This window comes from Nicotiana tabacum, chromosome 19, assembly GCF_000715075.1.
Source record: "Nicotiana tabacum cultivar K326 chromosome 19, ASM71507v2, whole genome shotgun sequence".
In the NCBI taxonomy this organism is placed as follows: Eukaryota; Viridiplantae; Streptophyta; class Magnoliopsida; order Solanales; family Solanaceae; genus Nicotiana; species Nicotiana tabacum.
In genome coordinates, this window is record NC_134098.1 from 143,626,429 (window position 1) to 143,644,271 (window position 17,843).

The 17,843-nt window shown below is 36.3% G+C and overlaps 2 protein-coding genes across 4 annotated transcripts; both read right to left on the bottom strand.

The window, feature by feature from the left end:
• Positions 1-1,018: 1,018 nt before the first annotated feature.
• On the bottom strand, positions 1,019-3,414 carry LOC107789729 (uncharacterized). 2 transcript variants are annotated; one of them, XM_016611601.2, is made up of 4 exons: positions 3,260-3,414; positions 2,201-2,467; positions 1,781-2,056; positions 1,019-1,168 (listed from the first exon to the last, which is right to left on the bottom strand). In XM_016611601.2, exons 1-4 carry the CDS (start codon positions 3,344-3,346, stop codon positions 1,160-1,162), a joined length of 639 nt encoding a protein of 212 aa, XP_016467087.1. In that variant the 5' UTR covers positions 3,347-3,414; the 3' UTR covers positions 1,019-1,159. The 2 variants fall into 2 exon arrangements, with proteins under 2 accessions (XP_016467087.1, XP_016467086.1); XM_016611600.2 differs by having other exon boundaries at positions 1,781-2,059.
• An 11,769-nt stretch (positions 3,415-15,183) lies between these two features.
• Positions 15,184-17,843, bottom strand: LOC107789728 (uncharacterized). Of its 2 annotated transcripts, none has more exons than XM_016611598.2 (4): positions 17,648-17,843; positions 16,250-16,528; positions 15,508-15,792; positions 15,184-15,405 (listed from the first exon to the last, which is right to left on the bottom strand). In XM_016611598.2, the coding sequence occupies exons 1-4, from the start codon at positions 17,741-17,743 to the stop codon at positions 15,397-15,399; spliced, it is 669 nt and encodes a 222-aa protein (XP_016467084.1). In that variant the 5' UTR covers positions 17,744-17,843; the 3' UTR covers positions 15,184-15,396. The 2 variants fall into 2 exon arrangements, with proteins under 2 accessions (XP_016467084.1, XP_016467085.1); XM_016611599.2 differs by having other exon boundaries at positions 16,250-16,525; positions 17,648-17,815.

Consider the following 17,843-nt stretch of genomic DNA (forward strand, 5'->3'; position numbering starts at 1 on the left):
AATTCACGCCAGGGCAATTAGTATTGAAACAAATCTTCCCACGTCAGGATGAAGCAAAGGGGAAATTCTCACCCAACTCGCAAGGCCGTTCCTTGCTAAAATTTCTACCTGCATTCTGCTTATAATGCAGTAAGTAGTTTGTAACTTAACAGTTTTGCCCTTTACAATCTAAGATTTACCGTAATGTATTTTTTCTTTATCAAAAGAATCTTTGTTGGCGGAATAATTCAATTAATTGGATTTCTGTAATCGCTTTCGCGATGCAGGATCAGGACCATACGGTTAAGTTGATTAAAGAGAAAATATATTTACCTCAAAACTTAAATTTGATTGAGAAATAAATTTTCTACATACGTTTTGAAGTTAGTTGTACAAAATAGATTCTTAGTGAAATGGTGTCAATTTAGGATATCCCATAATAACGCGCCTGATATAAATTAAGACGGAGTACTAATTATTAAGAACTAGGGTTGTAGGTTAGGAGGTAGTTGAGTCGTGCCTTACTTCGTACCATTGTCGGACTAGCCATGTAGGGTTTTTGTCTAAGATAGCTATTGGCAATGTTGTGGCTTACTATTTCGCTTTTCAGCGCATGTCCTATTTACTAGCTATTGCTTTTGCTTTGCATCTTTCTTCTAGATTTCATGGTGTTCCTATTTTTCTTATGATTGTTGTGATGATACTAATATTTACTAATATTGTCTCCCTTTGCTTTGCATCTTTCTTCTGGATTTCATGGTGTTTCTATTTATCATATGATTGTTGTTGTGATACTAATATTCTTTCCTTTTAGTCATTTTGTCATTTTGTCTTTTTATTTTTTTGAGCCGAGGGTCTTTCGAAAACAACCTCTCTACTCCTTCGGGTTAGGGGTAAGGTCTGCATACACTCTAACCCCTCCCCCCCCTCCCCCAGACTCCATTAATTGGATTTTGCTGGGTTGTTGTTATTCTATGAAATATGCGCAAAAAAAAAAAAAAAAAAAGGAAGGTGGGGGAGGGGGAGGGAATACAAGAAGGGGAAAAAAAAAAGGAAAATTCATTTCATGCATGACAATATTGAAGTGAACAACCGTCGAGACTTTTGCATTCAATTAAAATTTCATACAAACTAGAACCACAGAAATTTCTAAGATTACTTCCATCCCCGTCTCAGAATCCTATATCACCTGATCAAACCATAAAAAACACATGCATTAGTAGATACGCAAGGAAATTTGAAAAATCTCTTACTCTTTCAATAAGCAAAAGTTCCATCCTGCTGAAAATGTTATTGTTACAATCTCTCTCTGCAATTCAAATTATCCTTCACCCGTCTCCCAAATAAATGGAAACATTCTCTTGTCAAACTGAAACTAATTAAGAGAATGCTTTAGCCTCTAGCAACACACAAGATCTTTTGAGGTTAGTGAAAAATAGTTTAGCAGGCAACAACGTTTTTTCATTTTGTTTTTTATTTATTTTTATACTACTTTTGAAAGAGGGAATATAGGGTCCATATATATCATTTCATTTTTGGATTTTTAGGACTACTTTACAAAAGTTAGTATAAACATGCGTAAACTTGCAGGTCCCATATTAGTTTTAGTTAGAAAACAGGAGACAAGAATCTCTTCAATTAAAAATAAACGTTATTTTGGTCGGGAAAAAAAAAAAGAACTAAGATTGCGAGAACAAAATTGAAAGAGTAAAATACCGTAATTAGGCATATATATATATATAAGGACTCAGTACTGGTAATATGAAAATAAGAAGAAACAATTAAAAGAGGGAGTAATTACTTGAACTTTCTTGCATGGATTGGGGACATCACAGTAGCTCTCAAGTGTGATGAGAGCTTGATTGTCTAAATCCTTGGCGTAATTGTAGCAGTCGCAGTTACGGCCCAGCATTATACTGTATGTTGGGCAACATTGGTCTATGGAAACTGTGCTTAACATGCAAGTTTTTATTTTTTCTTTATCCTTTGCACAACAAGTTGCCACCTGTTGGTTTCTACTACTCCTGTTGTCCATGGCCTTGCTAGTTTCGACCACCTCTTGCTGGTTGATTTCCTCCTGCTAGATTTTTGCGTTAGATGATTTTGTGAGGTTAAAACTATTTTATATTCTTCGTCCTTAACTAGTATAGAGTAATGTTCAAGAGACAAATAAAAGAGTGATGAATAGAGAAGACAAATTAAAGAAGGGCAGAAAACTAACTTGTTTATGTTGACAAGGATTCTTGAAGCCACAATAATTGTGAAGAGCAGTAAAAGCTTCTTTATTGACGTGCTCGGCCAAACGCCAGCAGATGCAATTTCGCGTAGGGTTAGTAGTGAAGGGGAATAAAGTGCAGCATTGAGTTATGCAGCTGGTCGTTGGGTACTTAGCGCAATTGAACAACTTCAAGCAACCAAATTTATCGCCCGGTACAGCTAGTGTCCATGGCGACGTGGTGCTATTGGCGCCCTCTGCTAATTCCACTTGCTGCTTTACATGTCCATAGCAAGTTTTTAGTGCGGACGAAAACAAACTGATGAGAGTCCAAATTCCAACAAATACAAACAGCAGATGCCTAAATTTTAGTGGACAAAATTACTCAATAGCAATACCAATGGAAGGTAAAAGGTAGTTGACCGTCGGAACATTAGGACTCCCACCTTAGTGTATCACTTAACCAATACTCTAATAGTCTTTTTGGCCTAATTTTTTTTTCTTGGTTAAAAGTGTTACCAATCTTTTTTAAGGAAAAAAAAAGTGTTTTTGGATAAAAAGAAACAGTTTTTGAAAAATAAAAAAAATAATTTTTTTCTAAAAATACTTTTTAAATTAATTAGTCAAATATTTTGATCAAAAGTAATTTTTTTAAAAATATTTTTGAAAAAATCACTTTTTAAAACAAATAGATTTTAGAAGCTTGGCCAAGCCGGCTACAAGCTAATATGGCTTGGTGAAAATACTGTTGGAAATAAGCATTTCCGTCAACAAATTTACATTTGACTAGAACTTTTGAAAACTTTATATTCCAATTATAACTTTGGCAAGTTTCCCAACTACTGGAATATTAAAAAGAAAAATCGATCTTTGTTTTATGGTGAGGGGGAAATGTAGTGAGTGCGCTGACCCAAGAGAAGAAAAATAATCAATCTTCTTCAGTAGTAAGGGAACGAACAACTTGGCGGTGAAGCTTATAACAGGAAATTTTACAAAACACTGAAAAATAAAAGAGACTTTATACAGTAACAAAATTAGGAGTAACTAATTATATGATGAGTTTACCTCTTCTGCTGTCGCCGGCCGGTGACTGCATAGTACGACTGCAGCCACAATAAAGGTGAGCATCACCAACCCTCTGCTCATTTTCATCTTTACTCTCTCTAAGCTTGTGTTAAAATGACTAGTTAGCTAGTAGCACCCCACAATTATATAAACTTTTTAAGTGATAATTTTAATTTATTTTTTAACAACTGGACATATTATACAATTTCTATAAGCATACGCAGAAATCGTGTTGAGGAAAAACAAATCTTACTAATTGAAAAATTCAATGGCAGGAAATGGCGCGTTTCCCTATTACAGATCTGGATATATTTTTTATCAAGTTCGTAAGCCAAGGAAATGCAAATAAGAGATTCCTTAAGCAGAGAAAGGCAATTGAAAATTCTAGCGTTGTCCTAATCAAGATACTTAAGTACCAAGGGGTCGTTTTGTTACGTGGACTAAATTATCCCGGGATTATATTCCTAAGATTATAATTCTTAGACTAATTTATCTCACCTGGGAGGTGGGATAAAATAATATCGGGTTTGATGGAATAAGGAGGAATAAGATGAGATATTCGAGATTAAGTTTAAAACAAAGTTTATACTATGTTTGGTAGGTGGTTGTTCGACCAAAAAGTGTAAATCTTTGATTAAACTAATTAATTTTATATAAAAAGGGATCACTACTAGAAAAATATTAATTTGTGACCGAAATTTTCGACTGAAATGAAGTAGTCGCTAATGGGACTGCTTTTGCGACCGCAACAGTCGGAAAAAGATTGAATTTTTATTACTTTGTTTTGAAAAAAAAAATCGACTATTATTCCGATAAAAGCAGTGGAAAAACAGCGCGATAATTTCCCGTCTTCACTTTTGCGACCGATTCGGTCGGACATTAAAAATTAAAAAATATCAGTTGACCCACTAAGTGACCGCGTCGGTCGCAATATTAAAATTAAAACGATAAAAAAATATTTAAGTGATTTTGCGACTACGGTAGTCACTAAACTTAATCTAATATTACAGGTCAAAACCCTATTTTTCCAATTTCCCCTCTCTCTCTGCTCGACCGATATTTTACCCTTGAGGCTGTTGTTCTTTGATCTCTCGTTCACTCCTCCTGTGCGACTGACGAGCTAAATCACTAATCACTACTCAGCTCTCTCTCTTTCTTCTCATATCCTCATACGGGTAAGTTTCTTTTTCCCTTTCTATTTATTTTTTCCATCCTCAATTCTAAGGCACAATCTTTAAATAGATAACTTTAATTTCATTAGAAGGCAGTTTTTATGTGTTTATGTTGGAATCCGTGGTTCTTAATTTTCTGTATTTTCTCTTTGATTTTTATTTGGAGTTTCTTTTTTGAATTGGGTATATAATGTTATATTCTATACCATTATATTTAAATATTTAAAAAATGAAATTGTAAAGATGGAGAACAAGTTCTTTACATATAAATTATTCATATGTAATTTCTTTCCATGGTAACGTTCTAATTTCCAGTTTTCGCTTTGTGTCTCTTTCTTCCACTTCCGTTGGTGGGTAAAACAAATTTTCCTCTCAAAAGATATGTGTTGAGTTGTCCTAAAATATCTACGAGAATTTATATGTATTAAAAGTTAACATTACTACTATTAGTTGTCCGAGAAGCAGTTCATTACATATAAATATATGTTCTATACTATTATATTTAAATTGTATATAATAGTGTGGCTATCAGATGCAGTTCTTATTGTGAGGGTTCATTAGAAATTGACTAGTTTTACGCCTATTGCAACTCTCCTTTATTTAGGCTTGGTACGGGCAATGCGAGAAAATTTTCACATGTAAAGTAAAAAAATCCATGTAGGCGATACCAATTAGTTGTGGTAAAGGTTTAGTTCTCTAGGAGTCTTTTAGTCTTGTTAGAGATATGTGTTAGTAGAAAATATAGAAATCTCTAGTACTTAAAAGCTTATGTCTTTGTTCCTTTTCCCCTGATGTAGCCTTTTTGAGGATTGCATATTAAACTCTGCTTTCTTGTTGGTCTACTCTAAAAAGGAATATGAAATAAGAATCTTATAGGTTCATGTCTTTAATCCTTTCCCCAGCTATAGATTATCAATTGCATTTACTTTTTCATTTGCATCTACGTAGAACATTATATGAGGCTCTCATAATTTATTTATTGGTGCTTCATACTGTTAGTATAACATAATTTAATGCTTAACATTTAAATTTCAGGAAGTCTATCATAAACGTTTTGAGTAATGACGTCAAAGTCAACCGATTCCGAGAATGGTAGCTCAACCCAAGTATCACTCAATGATGTAGCTTCAATATGGACACAAGTGGTTAGTGGCATAAAGAAAGGTAAAAACTACGGTCTTGGATCACAACATTCAGTAGGTCGTTCTTCGACATTGTTGTCTAGTGGTGCGAATTATTCGCATAATCACGAAGAGGTAGAAGAATTACGAAAAGAATTTTAAGAGTTGAAGGAGGAACGGAAAGAAGATCGCACAAATTTTAACAAATTATAAAGTCTAGTGGAGAAACTTATGAGCATGCGTCAATTTGATCCTTTGAATGGAGATGATGGCAGGGATAATGAGTTTTAGTTTGTTGTGGTTGTGATATTTGAGACATTATTATTTGTTGTGGTTAGATGTTTAGACTTGGTAATATTTACACTTGACTATGATTGTAATGTTTTAGACTAGATTGAACGGTGCGTTTAACTTGTGTTTGGATGTTTTATTTATAAATATTTATGTTTTCTATAATTGTTTGCATTTTATGGATTTGATTAGTTGAAATAGTGGATTAATTGGTTAGAATGGTGGATTGATTGGTTAGCTTAGTGGATTAATTATTTAGTTGATGTATATTTGAATTTGCTAGTGGTGGTGCTTTAAAACAGTTAAAATATGTCAAAGAAATTCCCAGTTTTTCGACTGATTTCCGACCAGGGTAGTCGCAAAGTGCTTTAAAAATTTTCACTTTCAGGACATCTGCGACTGCTGTAGTGGGAAAAATAAATAAATAAATAATATTAAATTAGGTTTGCGACCGCAGTAGTCAAAAATATAAATAAATAAATAATATTAAATTAATTTTACGACCACAATAGTGGAAAAACTCAAATAAAATAAAAATACTTTATATTATTTGCGACCACTCCGGTGAGAAAGAATAAAGAAAATTATAATTATATATACGGTTTGCAAGTGGGAAAAGTAATATAAAATTAAAATTTAATTTAAATCGATTGCGACCGCGTCAGTCGGACAGTTGGCAACATTTATTAGTCATTTTTTTATTTTGACTTTGCGACCAATGTAGTCGCAAATTACAGACCGATTCGGTCGTAAACTATTTCAGACCAGCTATTTTGCGACAACGATTTTTCGGTCCGAATGTAGTCGGAAATTAGCATTTTCTGACCGCATTCCGACTGTTTTGGCAGTCGAAAAATAGCCATTTTCTAGTAGTGGATTAAACCTAGTGTAACGACTCGGCCGGTCGTTTTGAGCGTATTAGCCCCGATCCCCTATTTACTGTATTCTCCGTATCTGTTTCTGCTTATGTGACTTGTCGGGAGGTCTTGTTTTGGTTTCGGAGTATTTTGGGATACTTAGTCCCTAAAACGTAAGCTTAAGTTTTAGAATTTTGACCGTAGTCAAAATGGTGTGAAGACGACTCTGGAATGGAGTTTCGTCGATTCTGTTAGCTATGTTGGGTGATTTTGGACTTAGGAACGTGTCCGAACTGTGAATTTGAGGTCTGTAGCTGATTTAGGCTTGAAATGGCGAAAGTCGAATTTTCGGAAGTTTGACTAGGGGGTTGACTTTTTTATATCGGGGTCGGATTCCGATTTCGAAAGTTGGAGTAGGTCTGTAATGTTGAATATGACTTGTGTGCAAAATTTGAGGTCAATCGGGCGCGGTTTGGTATGATTCGGCATCGTTTGTAGAATTCAAAAGTTTAAAAATTCTTTAGGCTTGAATCCGGGTGTAATCGGTGTTTTGGTATTGTTTTGTGTGGTTCGAAAATTCGACTAAGTTCGTATTGGGTTATATGACTTGTTGGCATGTTTGGTTGAGGTCCTGGGGGCCTCGGGTAGATTTCGGGTGGTTAACGGACTTTATTTTTGAGTTGATGAAGTAGCTGAAGAGTTGCTGCTACTGGTGTAACCACACCTGCGGAGTGGGCACCGCAGGTGCGAGCATGTAGAAGCGTGGGATGAATCGTAGATGCGGGCAAGGCCATGAAGGACAGGGGTCGCATGTGCGAAGAATTTCCCGCACCTGTGGTAGCGCAGATGCGGACAAGTGGGCGCAGGTGCAGGGGCAGCTGGGAGAGAGTGACTCCGCAGAAGCGAGGCCAGGGCCGCAGATGCACGTTCGCAGGTGCGGAACCTGGAGTGCAGGTGCGGGCCCTGGAGGTGCAAGTGACTTTCGCAGAAGTGGCATTTTCACCGCAGATGCAGCGTCGTAGGTACGACAATAGCTCCGCAGATGCGAAAAGTCTGGGCAGAAGGTTTAAAAGCAAGGGTTCTTAATTTTAGTCTTGTTTCAATATTTTGGACTCGGACTTAGGCGATTTTGGAGAAGCTTTTCGAGGTGATTATTGAGGTAAGCTTCTTGTACTCGTTTCGGATCATAAAACTTGTTTCCCCACTGATTTCTCCACCTAATTAGTGAGATTTTGAAGTGAAATTTTGGGGTTTAGGGCTTGAGAGTTGGAGAGTGGATTTTGGGGATTTGGATGACCAAATGGTGTCGGATTTTGATAAATTTGGTATGGTTAGACTCGTGAGTGAATGGACTTTCGGGTTTTATAACTTTTATCGGATTTCAGGCGTCGGCCCAGGTGCCGGGTCGAGCCAATTTCGGATTTTGGCTTATAATTTCGTATTTTTCTTGTGGAATTGATTCCTTTAGCCTATATTAATTATACAGTACTGCTTGTGGCTACATTCGGGGCGTTTGGAGACTGATTCGAGGGGCAAAGGCATTTCGAAGTAAGATTTGCTCGGTTTGAGGTAAGTAACGCTTTCAAACTTAGTTCTGAGGGTTTGAAACCCCGAACTATGTGCTATACGATTGGTATTGAGGTGACGCACATGCCAAGTGACGGGCATGCGAACGTGCACCATGAGAATTGTGGCCTGGTTGATTCCATGGCACTGTATAGTGACTCTATTTTGTTGATATCCGTATTTTCATCTTGTGATAAAGTAATTGAGCTGTCAATCAAGCTAGATATCATGTTTAGGCTTTATGCCAGTATTAGTGGTCGTTTCTTGTTGTCATCTCACTGATTTCATTGATATTATGTACTCAGTCATGTACATGCATTTCATATCATATCTTTGTCTCAGTTGTTATTTATTGATACATAATATCATTGTTTCGGGCTAGTTTTCATGATATTGTGAGCTCGTGAGTGAGACTGAAGAGATTGATGACTGAGTGAAGCTGAGAGCCTGATTATGAGTGACAGTTATGGGATCGGGTTGCACGCCGCAACGGTTATACTGATTTTATGACAGCGCTTGGGTTGTAGGAGTCCCTCCGGAGTCTGTAACACACCCCTAGTGAGCACGGTTGATATTATTGAGGGATGGATCTTCCCTAGACATGGATCTTGTCCGAAGTACTTGATACCTGGAGATGGATCTTCTCCACAGGGCTGGATTGGCCTTCCTCGGTACTGGGTGACTTTTAGTTAGTGATGTATATGTTCCGAGATGGATCTTCCCTGGGCCGTATGGGGCATATACAGTACCGAGTGGTTGAGCATTCGAGAGTGTGAGCACATGAGGCTGACATCATGGTGCATCACATATCGCATATGCATTGGCATGTAGATATAGCAGAGTTATATTCTTTACACTGTTAGGATCTGCTTCGCTTTATTGTTTTGAGTTGCCTATTTAATTTAAAAGCATGCCTACATTTCTGTACATTTATTTCTATTTTATCTATACCGGTTAAGTTCGTCACTACCTTTTAGTCCAAAGTTTAGACTTATTACTTACTGAGTTGGATGTACTCACGTTACTCATTGCACCTCGTGTGCAGATCTAGGCATTTTTGATCACGTCGGCAGTTGCTGATTGAGACTTCAGAGTTCGGATACTACCAAGGTAGTTGCACGATGTTCGCAGGCCTTGATTCTCCTTCTATATCACTAGTTGTATTTTTCAGTTTATTTCTCTAGACACTGTAGTGGACTGTATTCTGACTTAGACGCTCATATACTCAGTCACACCCCGATTTTTGGATGGATTGTATCGTATTTTGGATATTTCTATTTTCAAAAGGCTTTTCTAAATTATTAAATTGCTTCCATCTTTATGTTCAAAGATTTTTCTGTATTGAGATATTGAGTTGTGGTTAGATTTTGGGTCGTGACACCTAGTTAATAATAATATCCCAGATTTATAATTGGTAAACTCAAATAAAACTGGACAGTGTTGGTGGAGGATTAAATGCAAATATTGAATGTTTCGAGATGATTAATGAAGGAATAATATCAAGCCATAAATAAGAATAAATGGCATTAACGTAAATAAGGAGAATGATTCACCAAATATTGAATGAGGTGGATGATTCCTTCTTCTGACAGTGGTGAAGCCGCCCCACGTGCCATACCCAAGACCTTCAAGATGCCACCTTATCTGAAAATATATGGCGGTACGATCGACCCCGAAGATCATGTGACTCACTATGTCACTGCGGTAAAGGGCAATGATCTCGCCAAAGAACAAGTATCCTCCATCTTGTTGAAAAAGTTCGGCGAAACCCTCACCGGAGGAGCATTAACTTGGTATTCACAGCTGCCCGCACACTCCATTGAAACATTCGAAGAGATGGCCGACAAGTTCGTAACGGCCCATGCTGGGGCTAAAAAGGCGGAGGCTAGAGTGAACGATATATTTGCCATCAAAAAATCACCCGGAGAGGGATTGAGGGACTTCGTCGCTCGATTCAACTGAGTGAGGATGACATTACCAAATGTATCGGAAGGAATGGTTGTAGCAGCTTTCCAAAATGGGCTGAACAGGAATGGCTCAAGGGCAACTAGAAAATTAATAAGTCGTCTTATGAAATATCCTCCAACCACTTGGGATGAAATACACAATGCTTACTGTGCCGAGGTCCGTTCAGACGAAGACGACCTGAATGGGCCAACCCATCGGTTGACCTCGGCTTATTAAGTCGGCTTATGTTTTGTGCTCGAAGTCCCGACATGCAAAGTGATTCGCCAGTCCATAAGATGCCCGGACATGACTAATAATGAGGCTGAGTATGAGGCCATGATTGTAGTATTAAGGCTAGCACTCAAGTACGGGGCGAGACGGGTCATCCTACGCTGTGACTCTCAACTCGTCGTCAACCAAGTCACAGGGACTTTCCAGATCAAAGAGCCAAGGTTACAAAAATACCAGCTGAGATTTGCAAACTACTGCCCGAGTTTGATGAATGTCAGCTCGACCAGATCCCTCGATCACAAAACATCGAAGCAGATGGCCTCATTGTTAGTCATGTTCGGGCATCTTATGAACTGGCGAATTACTTCGCATGTCGGGACTTCGAGCACAAAACATAAGCCGACTTAATAAGCCGAGGTCAACCGATGGGTTGGCCCATTCAGGTCGTCTTCGTCTGCACGGACCTCAGCACAGTAGGCATTGTGTATTTCATCCCAAGTAGTTGGAGGATATTTTATAAGACGACTTATTAATTTTCTAGTCACCCTTGAGCCATCCCTGTTCAGCCCGTTTTGGAAAGCTGCTACAGCCATTCCTTCCGATACATTTGGTAAGGTCATTCTCACTCAGTTGAATCGAGCGAGGAAGTCCCCCAATCCCTCTCCGGATGATTGTTTGATGGCAAATATATCGTTCACTCTAGCCTCCGCCTTTTTATCCCAGCATGGGCCATTACAAACTTGTCGGCCATCTCTTCGAATATTTCAATGGAGTGTGCGGGCAGCTGTGAATACCAAGTTAATGCTCCTCCGGTGAGGGTTTCGCCGAACGTTTTCAACAAGATGGAGGATACTTGTTCTTTGGCGAGATCATTGCCCTTTACCGCAGTGACATAGTGAGTTACATGATCTTCGGGGTCGGTCGTACCGCCATATATTTTCAGATAAGGCGGCATCTTGAAGGTCTTGGGTATGGCACGTAGGGCGGCTTCATCACTGTAGGGTTGCTTAACGAACCGACCAGCATCTCTTTTTGGTAAGAGTTTTGGGGCACCCAGTATTTTGTCGACTCTTTCTTGGTGCTCTCTCATTTGGTCCCGAAGTATTTTATTTTCATTTTTCATTTCTTCCATCTTCCTCATGATGGCCGTGAGGGTATCATTACCTGCATTATTAACATTATGAGCGATACCTGTTACTAGAGGGAGATGGTCGTGCTGCTCGGCTGTTGCTGGTGTAATGCAAGTCCTTGCATTCTCTCTAACTGCCTCCTGAGCGGGCTTATCGAGGATGTTGTTCAGCGTGTTTGAAAGCCAAGCCTCAAGTAGTTTCTTCACTTCTGGTGGCACCTCTTCCGTTATGAACGTGAAAACTCTTTTACCGCGGGATGCTGTGATGCTGCCATGAGGGAGGGGTGACCCACTTCGCCTGGAAGAGGCGTTAGGCGTTATGTCTTCGCCTTCTGTTTCAGAGACCTCATTGATGGTGTTTAAGAGGTTGGTAGTGAGATCGGCCACTACCTTTATTCTTTATTCTCTGTTACCTGCCATGTCAGATCCGTGTGTACAAGAAAGTAGGAGGCTTTTTTTTTTTTTGTGAACTGTGCCAGTTATAGATCTAGAAAAAACTAAAAACTTAACTAGAAAGTCCCCACAGACGACGCCAAATTGTTTGACCAAAAAATATAAATCTTTAATTAAACTAATTAATTTTATATAAAAAGGGATTAAACCTAGTTAATAATAATATCCCTAGATTTATAACTAGTCAACTTAAATAAAACCGGACAGTGTTGGTGGAGGATTAAATGCAAATATTGAATATTTCGAGATGATTAATGATGGAAGAATATCAAGCAATAAATAAGAATAAATGACATTAACGTAAATAAGGAGAATGATTCGTCAAATATTAAATGAGGTGGATTATTCCTCCTTTTGACAGCGATGAGTGATAGACAAATGTAATAATATTGGAACTATTCTGGCATCTGATGGAAAAATGTGGAATAATAGATAATCGAATCTTCTTAGAAAAGTATTGTTTGTATCTTTTCTAGAGAGAAAGTCTACTTCTAAAAAAGTGCTCTTATTAGAGAATGTTACATGCTCTTTCCCCCTATCTCTTTTTCTATTTATATGGGACATACCTCTGTCAACCCTAAAAGTACAAATACAAAGAGTATTCAATAGAATATTCTCTTAAATATCCTATTACAAAAACTAGCCGTTAGCACTGCCCTTGATACTCAACCTCAGTCGTTATTGACTGCTCGGCTACGAACCCTGTTATCTACTAGTCGACCTCGGCCATATCGCTTTCCATAATAACGCTCCATGTTAAATCCCACAGAGGCGGATTTTGACCTATACAGTGGTATAAATTTATACCACCAACAAAATATAGTATAAATTTAGTATCATGATTTATCCCACCTTATCCCGCATACCAAATGATCCCTAAAGGATAAAATAGCACAGAAAATTATAACCGACTGTGCATGTACTATACATATTTATAATGTTCTAAGGAAGTGGAAAGAAGAAAAAGAAATAAGGAAATTGATGAATTCTGCTTATGTAATTTTTTTGATAATTAAGAACTTTTTTGTTCCCGTTGAAAAAAAGAGAGGTGTTTACATTTGAACTATCTTGTTTGCTGAAGTAAAAAAAATAGGTGATCCAGCAGCAACATTTTACTCGTAATTCAATCAAGTGAAAGGGGAATAATTTTTCTATCACAAAAAAAAGAAAAAAGAAAAAGCAAGATATCCAACGAAAAGGAATGAATGAAAAAAAAAATTGGTTGAGAATTTTACATAACTTGTGTCTTGTTGTACAGGAGACTTGGTCATGCTCTAATGGAAGTAATTAGGACTTAAGGGGGAAGATACTGAGATTAAAAGCCATGTAAATAGGAATAAGCCATGTAACTGTCAAGTGCGATAAGAGTGCTTGATTGGCTAAATCCTTGGCGTAACTGAAGGTACATCGAAAACCGATAAACTGAACCAAATCGATAATCGAGTCAAATCAGGAAAACAAAATCGATGTGATTTGGTTTGGTATTAGGAAAAAAAAATCCGACCATAATTAGTTTGGTTTGGTTTTAACTAAAAAAACTCAAACCAATCCGACATTACATTTATACAATTTTTAAAAATATTTTATATATATAAATATTTATTGTAATGTAATTTATAAATATTTCTTAAACTTTTTCACAGTTTTATCTTTTAATGTATTATTTCAATCTTGAACTTAATATTCTTATTGAATAGTCCAATAAGTTTTATAGCCCATAAATGTAGTTAACTCAAATAAAGTTCAAATCAATATTAACGCTAACAAAATAATTTCAATTCAACAATAGAAATGACAATAGTGTTGGATATCTATTTTTAGTTTTGCATTAGTTTATAATGAAAACGCATAACTTAGTTTATCTTTTTCTTTAATGCTTATTCATGTAATTAATAATACGTATTAAATGTATTTATTTTAGCATGACTTATATAGTACTTTTAGATTATGTTCAATTTTATTATGGTTTATTAATTAGCCATATTTATTTTATGCGATTTTATTATCTTTGTTATTGAATATTTTAGTACAATGCTATGACTCATCTCATATTATTATGTTATTTTCTTGAAAAATATATTATATAGTTGTATCAATATATCTTACTAGGACTAAAGAAATATTTGTAGTACAAATTACATATTTTGTGTTATATATGAAGACTCTACCGGAAAAAAATCCGAAAACTCGGGAAAAAAAACGAAGAACCCGAGAAAAACAGAGATTGAAAATCCGACTTTGTTGGTTTGATTTGGTTTATAGATTTAAAAATCTCGACACCATTGATTTGATTTGATAATTAAAAAAATCCGAACCAACCCGACTTATGTACACCCCGCAGTTAACGCCAAACATTGCTCTGAATGTTGGGCAATATTGGTCAATGGAGGTTGTGTTTAACGTGCAACTCTTTATATTTTAATTTCTTTATCTTTGACACCATTGATTTGGTTTGATAATTAAAAAATTTGAACTAACCCGATTTATGTACACCCGCAGTTAACGCCAAACATTGCTCTGAATGTTGGGCAATATTGGTCAATGGAGGTTGTGTTTAAATACAACTCTTTATCTTTTCTTTATCTTTGGCACAACAAGTATCTGGTTGCTACGACTACTCTTGTTGTCTGTTGCCTCGATTGTTTCCACCACCTCTTGCTGGTTTATTTCCTTGCTAGATTTTCTCATTAGATTTTGTGCAGTGATGTTCAAAAGACAAATACATATATAAAAAAAAAACCGTTTAATTTGCTCTTACTACTTTAATTAATTTGTACCTCTAGTAAGATACTCCGTGTCTTATATTTTAAAGCGACGTAGTAGAAAAATATACTCTTTCGAAAAAGAACATTAAAAATGAATTATTAATTTGAGTTGAAACTTTTATCAAGTAACATGATTATATAAACACCACCATATAGAGCTATTTTATCATACATAAAAAAGGAGTGATCAATATATAATATGATGTAAATTAAGAAGGGAGAAAACTAACTTGCATATGTGGACAAACAGTATACTGCTTGAAGCGACAATATTGTTAAATATGTACATAAAAAAATACATTTTGCGATTTTCTTTTTGAACGGCTACATGTGTAATTTTCGTAAAAAAAATTGGCCAATCATAATCCTATTTTGGAATAAATTAATTTGGGTTGGGCCGAAAACGATCATATGTTAACTCATCATTGCTCAAGTGCCAAACAGAAAAACACATTTTCGCTTATAGCGAAATAACTATGTTCAACATCATATATAGGGGCACTAAACAAAACATGACGAAGCTATGCTACAGAGAGGACCAATTGTTCATCATAGAATAGAACTAAACATTTTTGTAAGATTACTTCCATCCCCATATCAGAATCCTACATCACCTGAAACCAACAAAAACACACATGCATTAGTCAACACACATGTAGACCCAAATATGAGAAGAATTACTAATTAAGAAGAAAAAAGAGGAGTAATTATATTACTTGAGCACTCTTGCATGGATTGGTGACATCACAGTAACTCTCAAGTGTGATGAGAGCTTGATTGTCTAAATTCTTGGCGTAATTATAGCAGTCGCAGTTACGGCCAAGCATAATACTGAATGTTGGGCAACATTGGTCTATGGAAGCTGTGTTTAACATGCAATTATTTATCTTTTCTTTATCCTTTGCACAACAAGTTGGCTGTTCTTGCAGTTGTTGGTTGCAACTACTTTTGTTGTCCATGGCCTTGCTAGTTCCAACCACCTCTGGCAGCTGCTTGATTTCCTACATCAAATAACAACTAGATTTTCACATTACATTTTGCGAGGGCAAAACTAATTAATATATGTAACTAGTAAAACAATGTTCAAAAGGCAAATAAAAAATAGTCATTTGCTTTTACTCCTTTAGTTTGTAGTAAGATACCGTCTCTTATTCTACAGTAAAATATACATTCAAGAAAGAACATTTGGGATGAATTATTAATTTATTTTGAATAATTGAGGGAAAAGAAGTTGAGGAAAAAATCTAAAAGAGACAATTTTCTGAGCGTTCTTTATCAATGTTTCCATTTCACATTACCAGGATAGTTTAATCTGTGGTGGTAGATTGGTTTCAAGTTTTAATTAAATTATAAATTAATGCTTATCGTAGAAAGATTCACGTATGTGACATGATTATGGAAATATCACTCTGTAGAAGATAAACCTAGAAGACAAATCAAAGAAGGCAGAGAACTAACTTGCTTATGTGGACAAGGATTCTTGAAGCCACAATACTTTTGAAGAGCAGTAAAAACTTCTTTATTCACATGGTCGGCCAAACGCCAGCAAATGCAATTTCTTATAGGCATAGTACTGAAGGGGAATAACGCGCAGCATTCGGTTATGCAGCTGGTAGTTGCGTACCTCGCGCAATTGTAGATTTTCAAGCAATTATCAGTTGCGCTAGGTACAAATAATGTCCATGGCGATGTGGTGCTATTGGCGCCCTTGTTGACATCTGCTAATTCCACTTGCTGCTTTACATGTCCATAGCAGTTTTTAGCATCACCGGAAAAAAAACTTATCCGCATTCAAACATATACGTTGATTAATTAATAAATGCATGACACGTATTTTAGATATGGATATTTTTCTTTCACTTGACAACGGTTAATAATATACATTCTCACCTCTCAGGCAGAAGTGGGTGAAAACTTGTAGACTAGAATTCAAATTCTAACAGATATTCTCACACACTTTGAACTCAAAAGCTAGAGGAAAAAAGAAGGATTATATTGCAATGGAGGCTGATATACTATGAAGATGATGGGGATATGATAATGGCTATAGGCTGCCAATTGCGTTAACTCAAAAACAAATATGAGCTATATACCAGATGCCAATAACAAGATGTTGGACTATTTTATGCCATTTACCATTTACAGAGCATGCATGGTCCAAATTTTCAAATAATAAAAAAAGGGAGCATAGACATATATATATACCAGTATATGACAAAACATGTATTTGTACATACATTTTTTTCACTTGAAACATTCTCACCTCTAAGTTAGAAGTGAGTGAAAAAAAGTAGAAACCATAGTTCAAATTTCAGTCAATACCAAAAATGTGCCTAATCCTTGACGGAAAAGGTACTCGATGCCTATAATAATGGCAGGTAAAAGATAGCTAGTCAAATAGTCGAGTTGCTGACTACCCAAACACCATGATTCTCATCTCAATCTATCACTTAACTATACCAAAATTAATATGATTTGGTATAAAGACGGATGCAAACAAGGATTTTCCGTTAACTGATTTTTTGACTAGAACATTAGAAACTCTTCATTCCACTTACAACTTTCTTTTAACAATTAGTAAAGGCAAATTTCCCAAGTACTGCAATTAGTTTTTCTTAATAGAAAAGATAATTGAACCGTGTTGCTGTCCACATTTCTTGCATCAATATATCATTTTAGCTCACTTTGGTTTTAGCAGTTCCAAGAGAAGAAAAACAATGTTTAGTTTTAAGGGAAGGAATAATTTGGGGGTGAAGCTTATATATAACATTAACGAAATTTTATAACACCCTGAAAAAGAAAAGAAAATTTATACAGTAACAAAACTAGGAGTAACTAATTATATCATGAGTTTACCTCTTCTGCCATCACCGGCCGGTGACTGCAAAGTACGATTACGGCCACCGTAAAGGTGAGCACCACCAACCCTCTGCTCATTTTCGCCGTCACCATATTTTCTCTAAGCTTGTGTTAAAATGACTAGCTAGTACCTCACTATTATATGAACTTTTTAAGTGATAGTTTAATTTATAACAACTTGACATATTATATA

Excerpts from the sequence above, each read along its gene's own strand:
- LOC107789729 (XM_016611600.2), bottom strand. The coding sequence starts at position 3,346 with ATGAAAATGAGCAGAGGGTTGGTGATGCTCACCTTTATTGTGGCTGCA. Across the intron at positions 2,468-3,259 it reads GGCCGGCGACAGCAGAAGAG|CAAGTGGAATTAGCAGAGGG; the intron begins GTAAACTCATCA and ends CATGTAAAGCAG. Across the intron at positions 2,060-2,200 it reads ATCCTTGTCAACATAAACAA|CAGGAGGAAATCAACCAGCA; the intron begins GTTAGTTTTCTG and ends GCAAAAATCTAG.
- LOC107789728 (XM_016611598.2), bottom strand. The coding sequence starts at position 17,743 with ATGGTGACGGCGAAAATGAGCAGAGGGTTGGTGGTGCTCACCTTTACG. Across the intron at positions 16,529-17,647 it reads GGCCGGTGATGGCAGAAGAG|CAGCAAGTGGAATTAGCAGA; the intron begins GTAAACTCATGA and ends GGACATGTAAAG. Across the intron at positions 15,793-16,249 it reads ATCCTTGTCCACATAAGCAA|GAAATCAAGCAGCTGCCAGA; the intron begins GTTAGTTCTCTG and ends TATTTGATGTAG.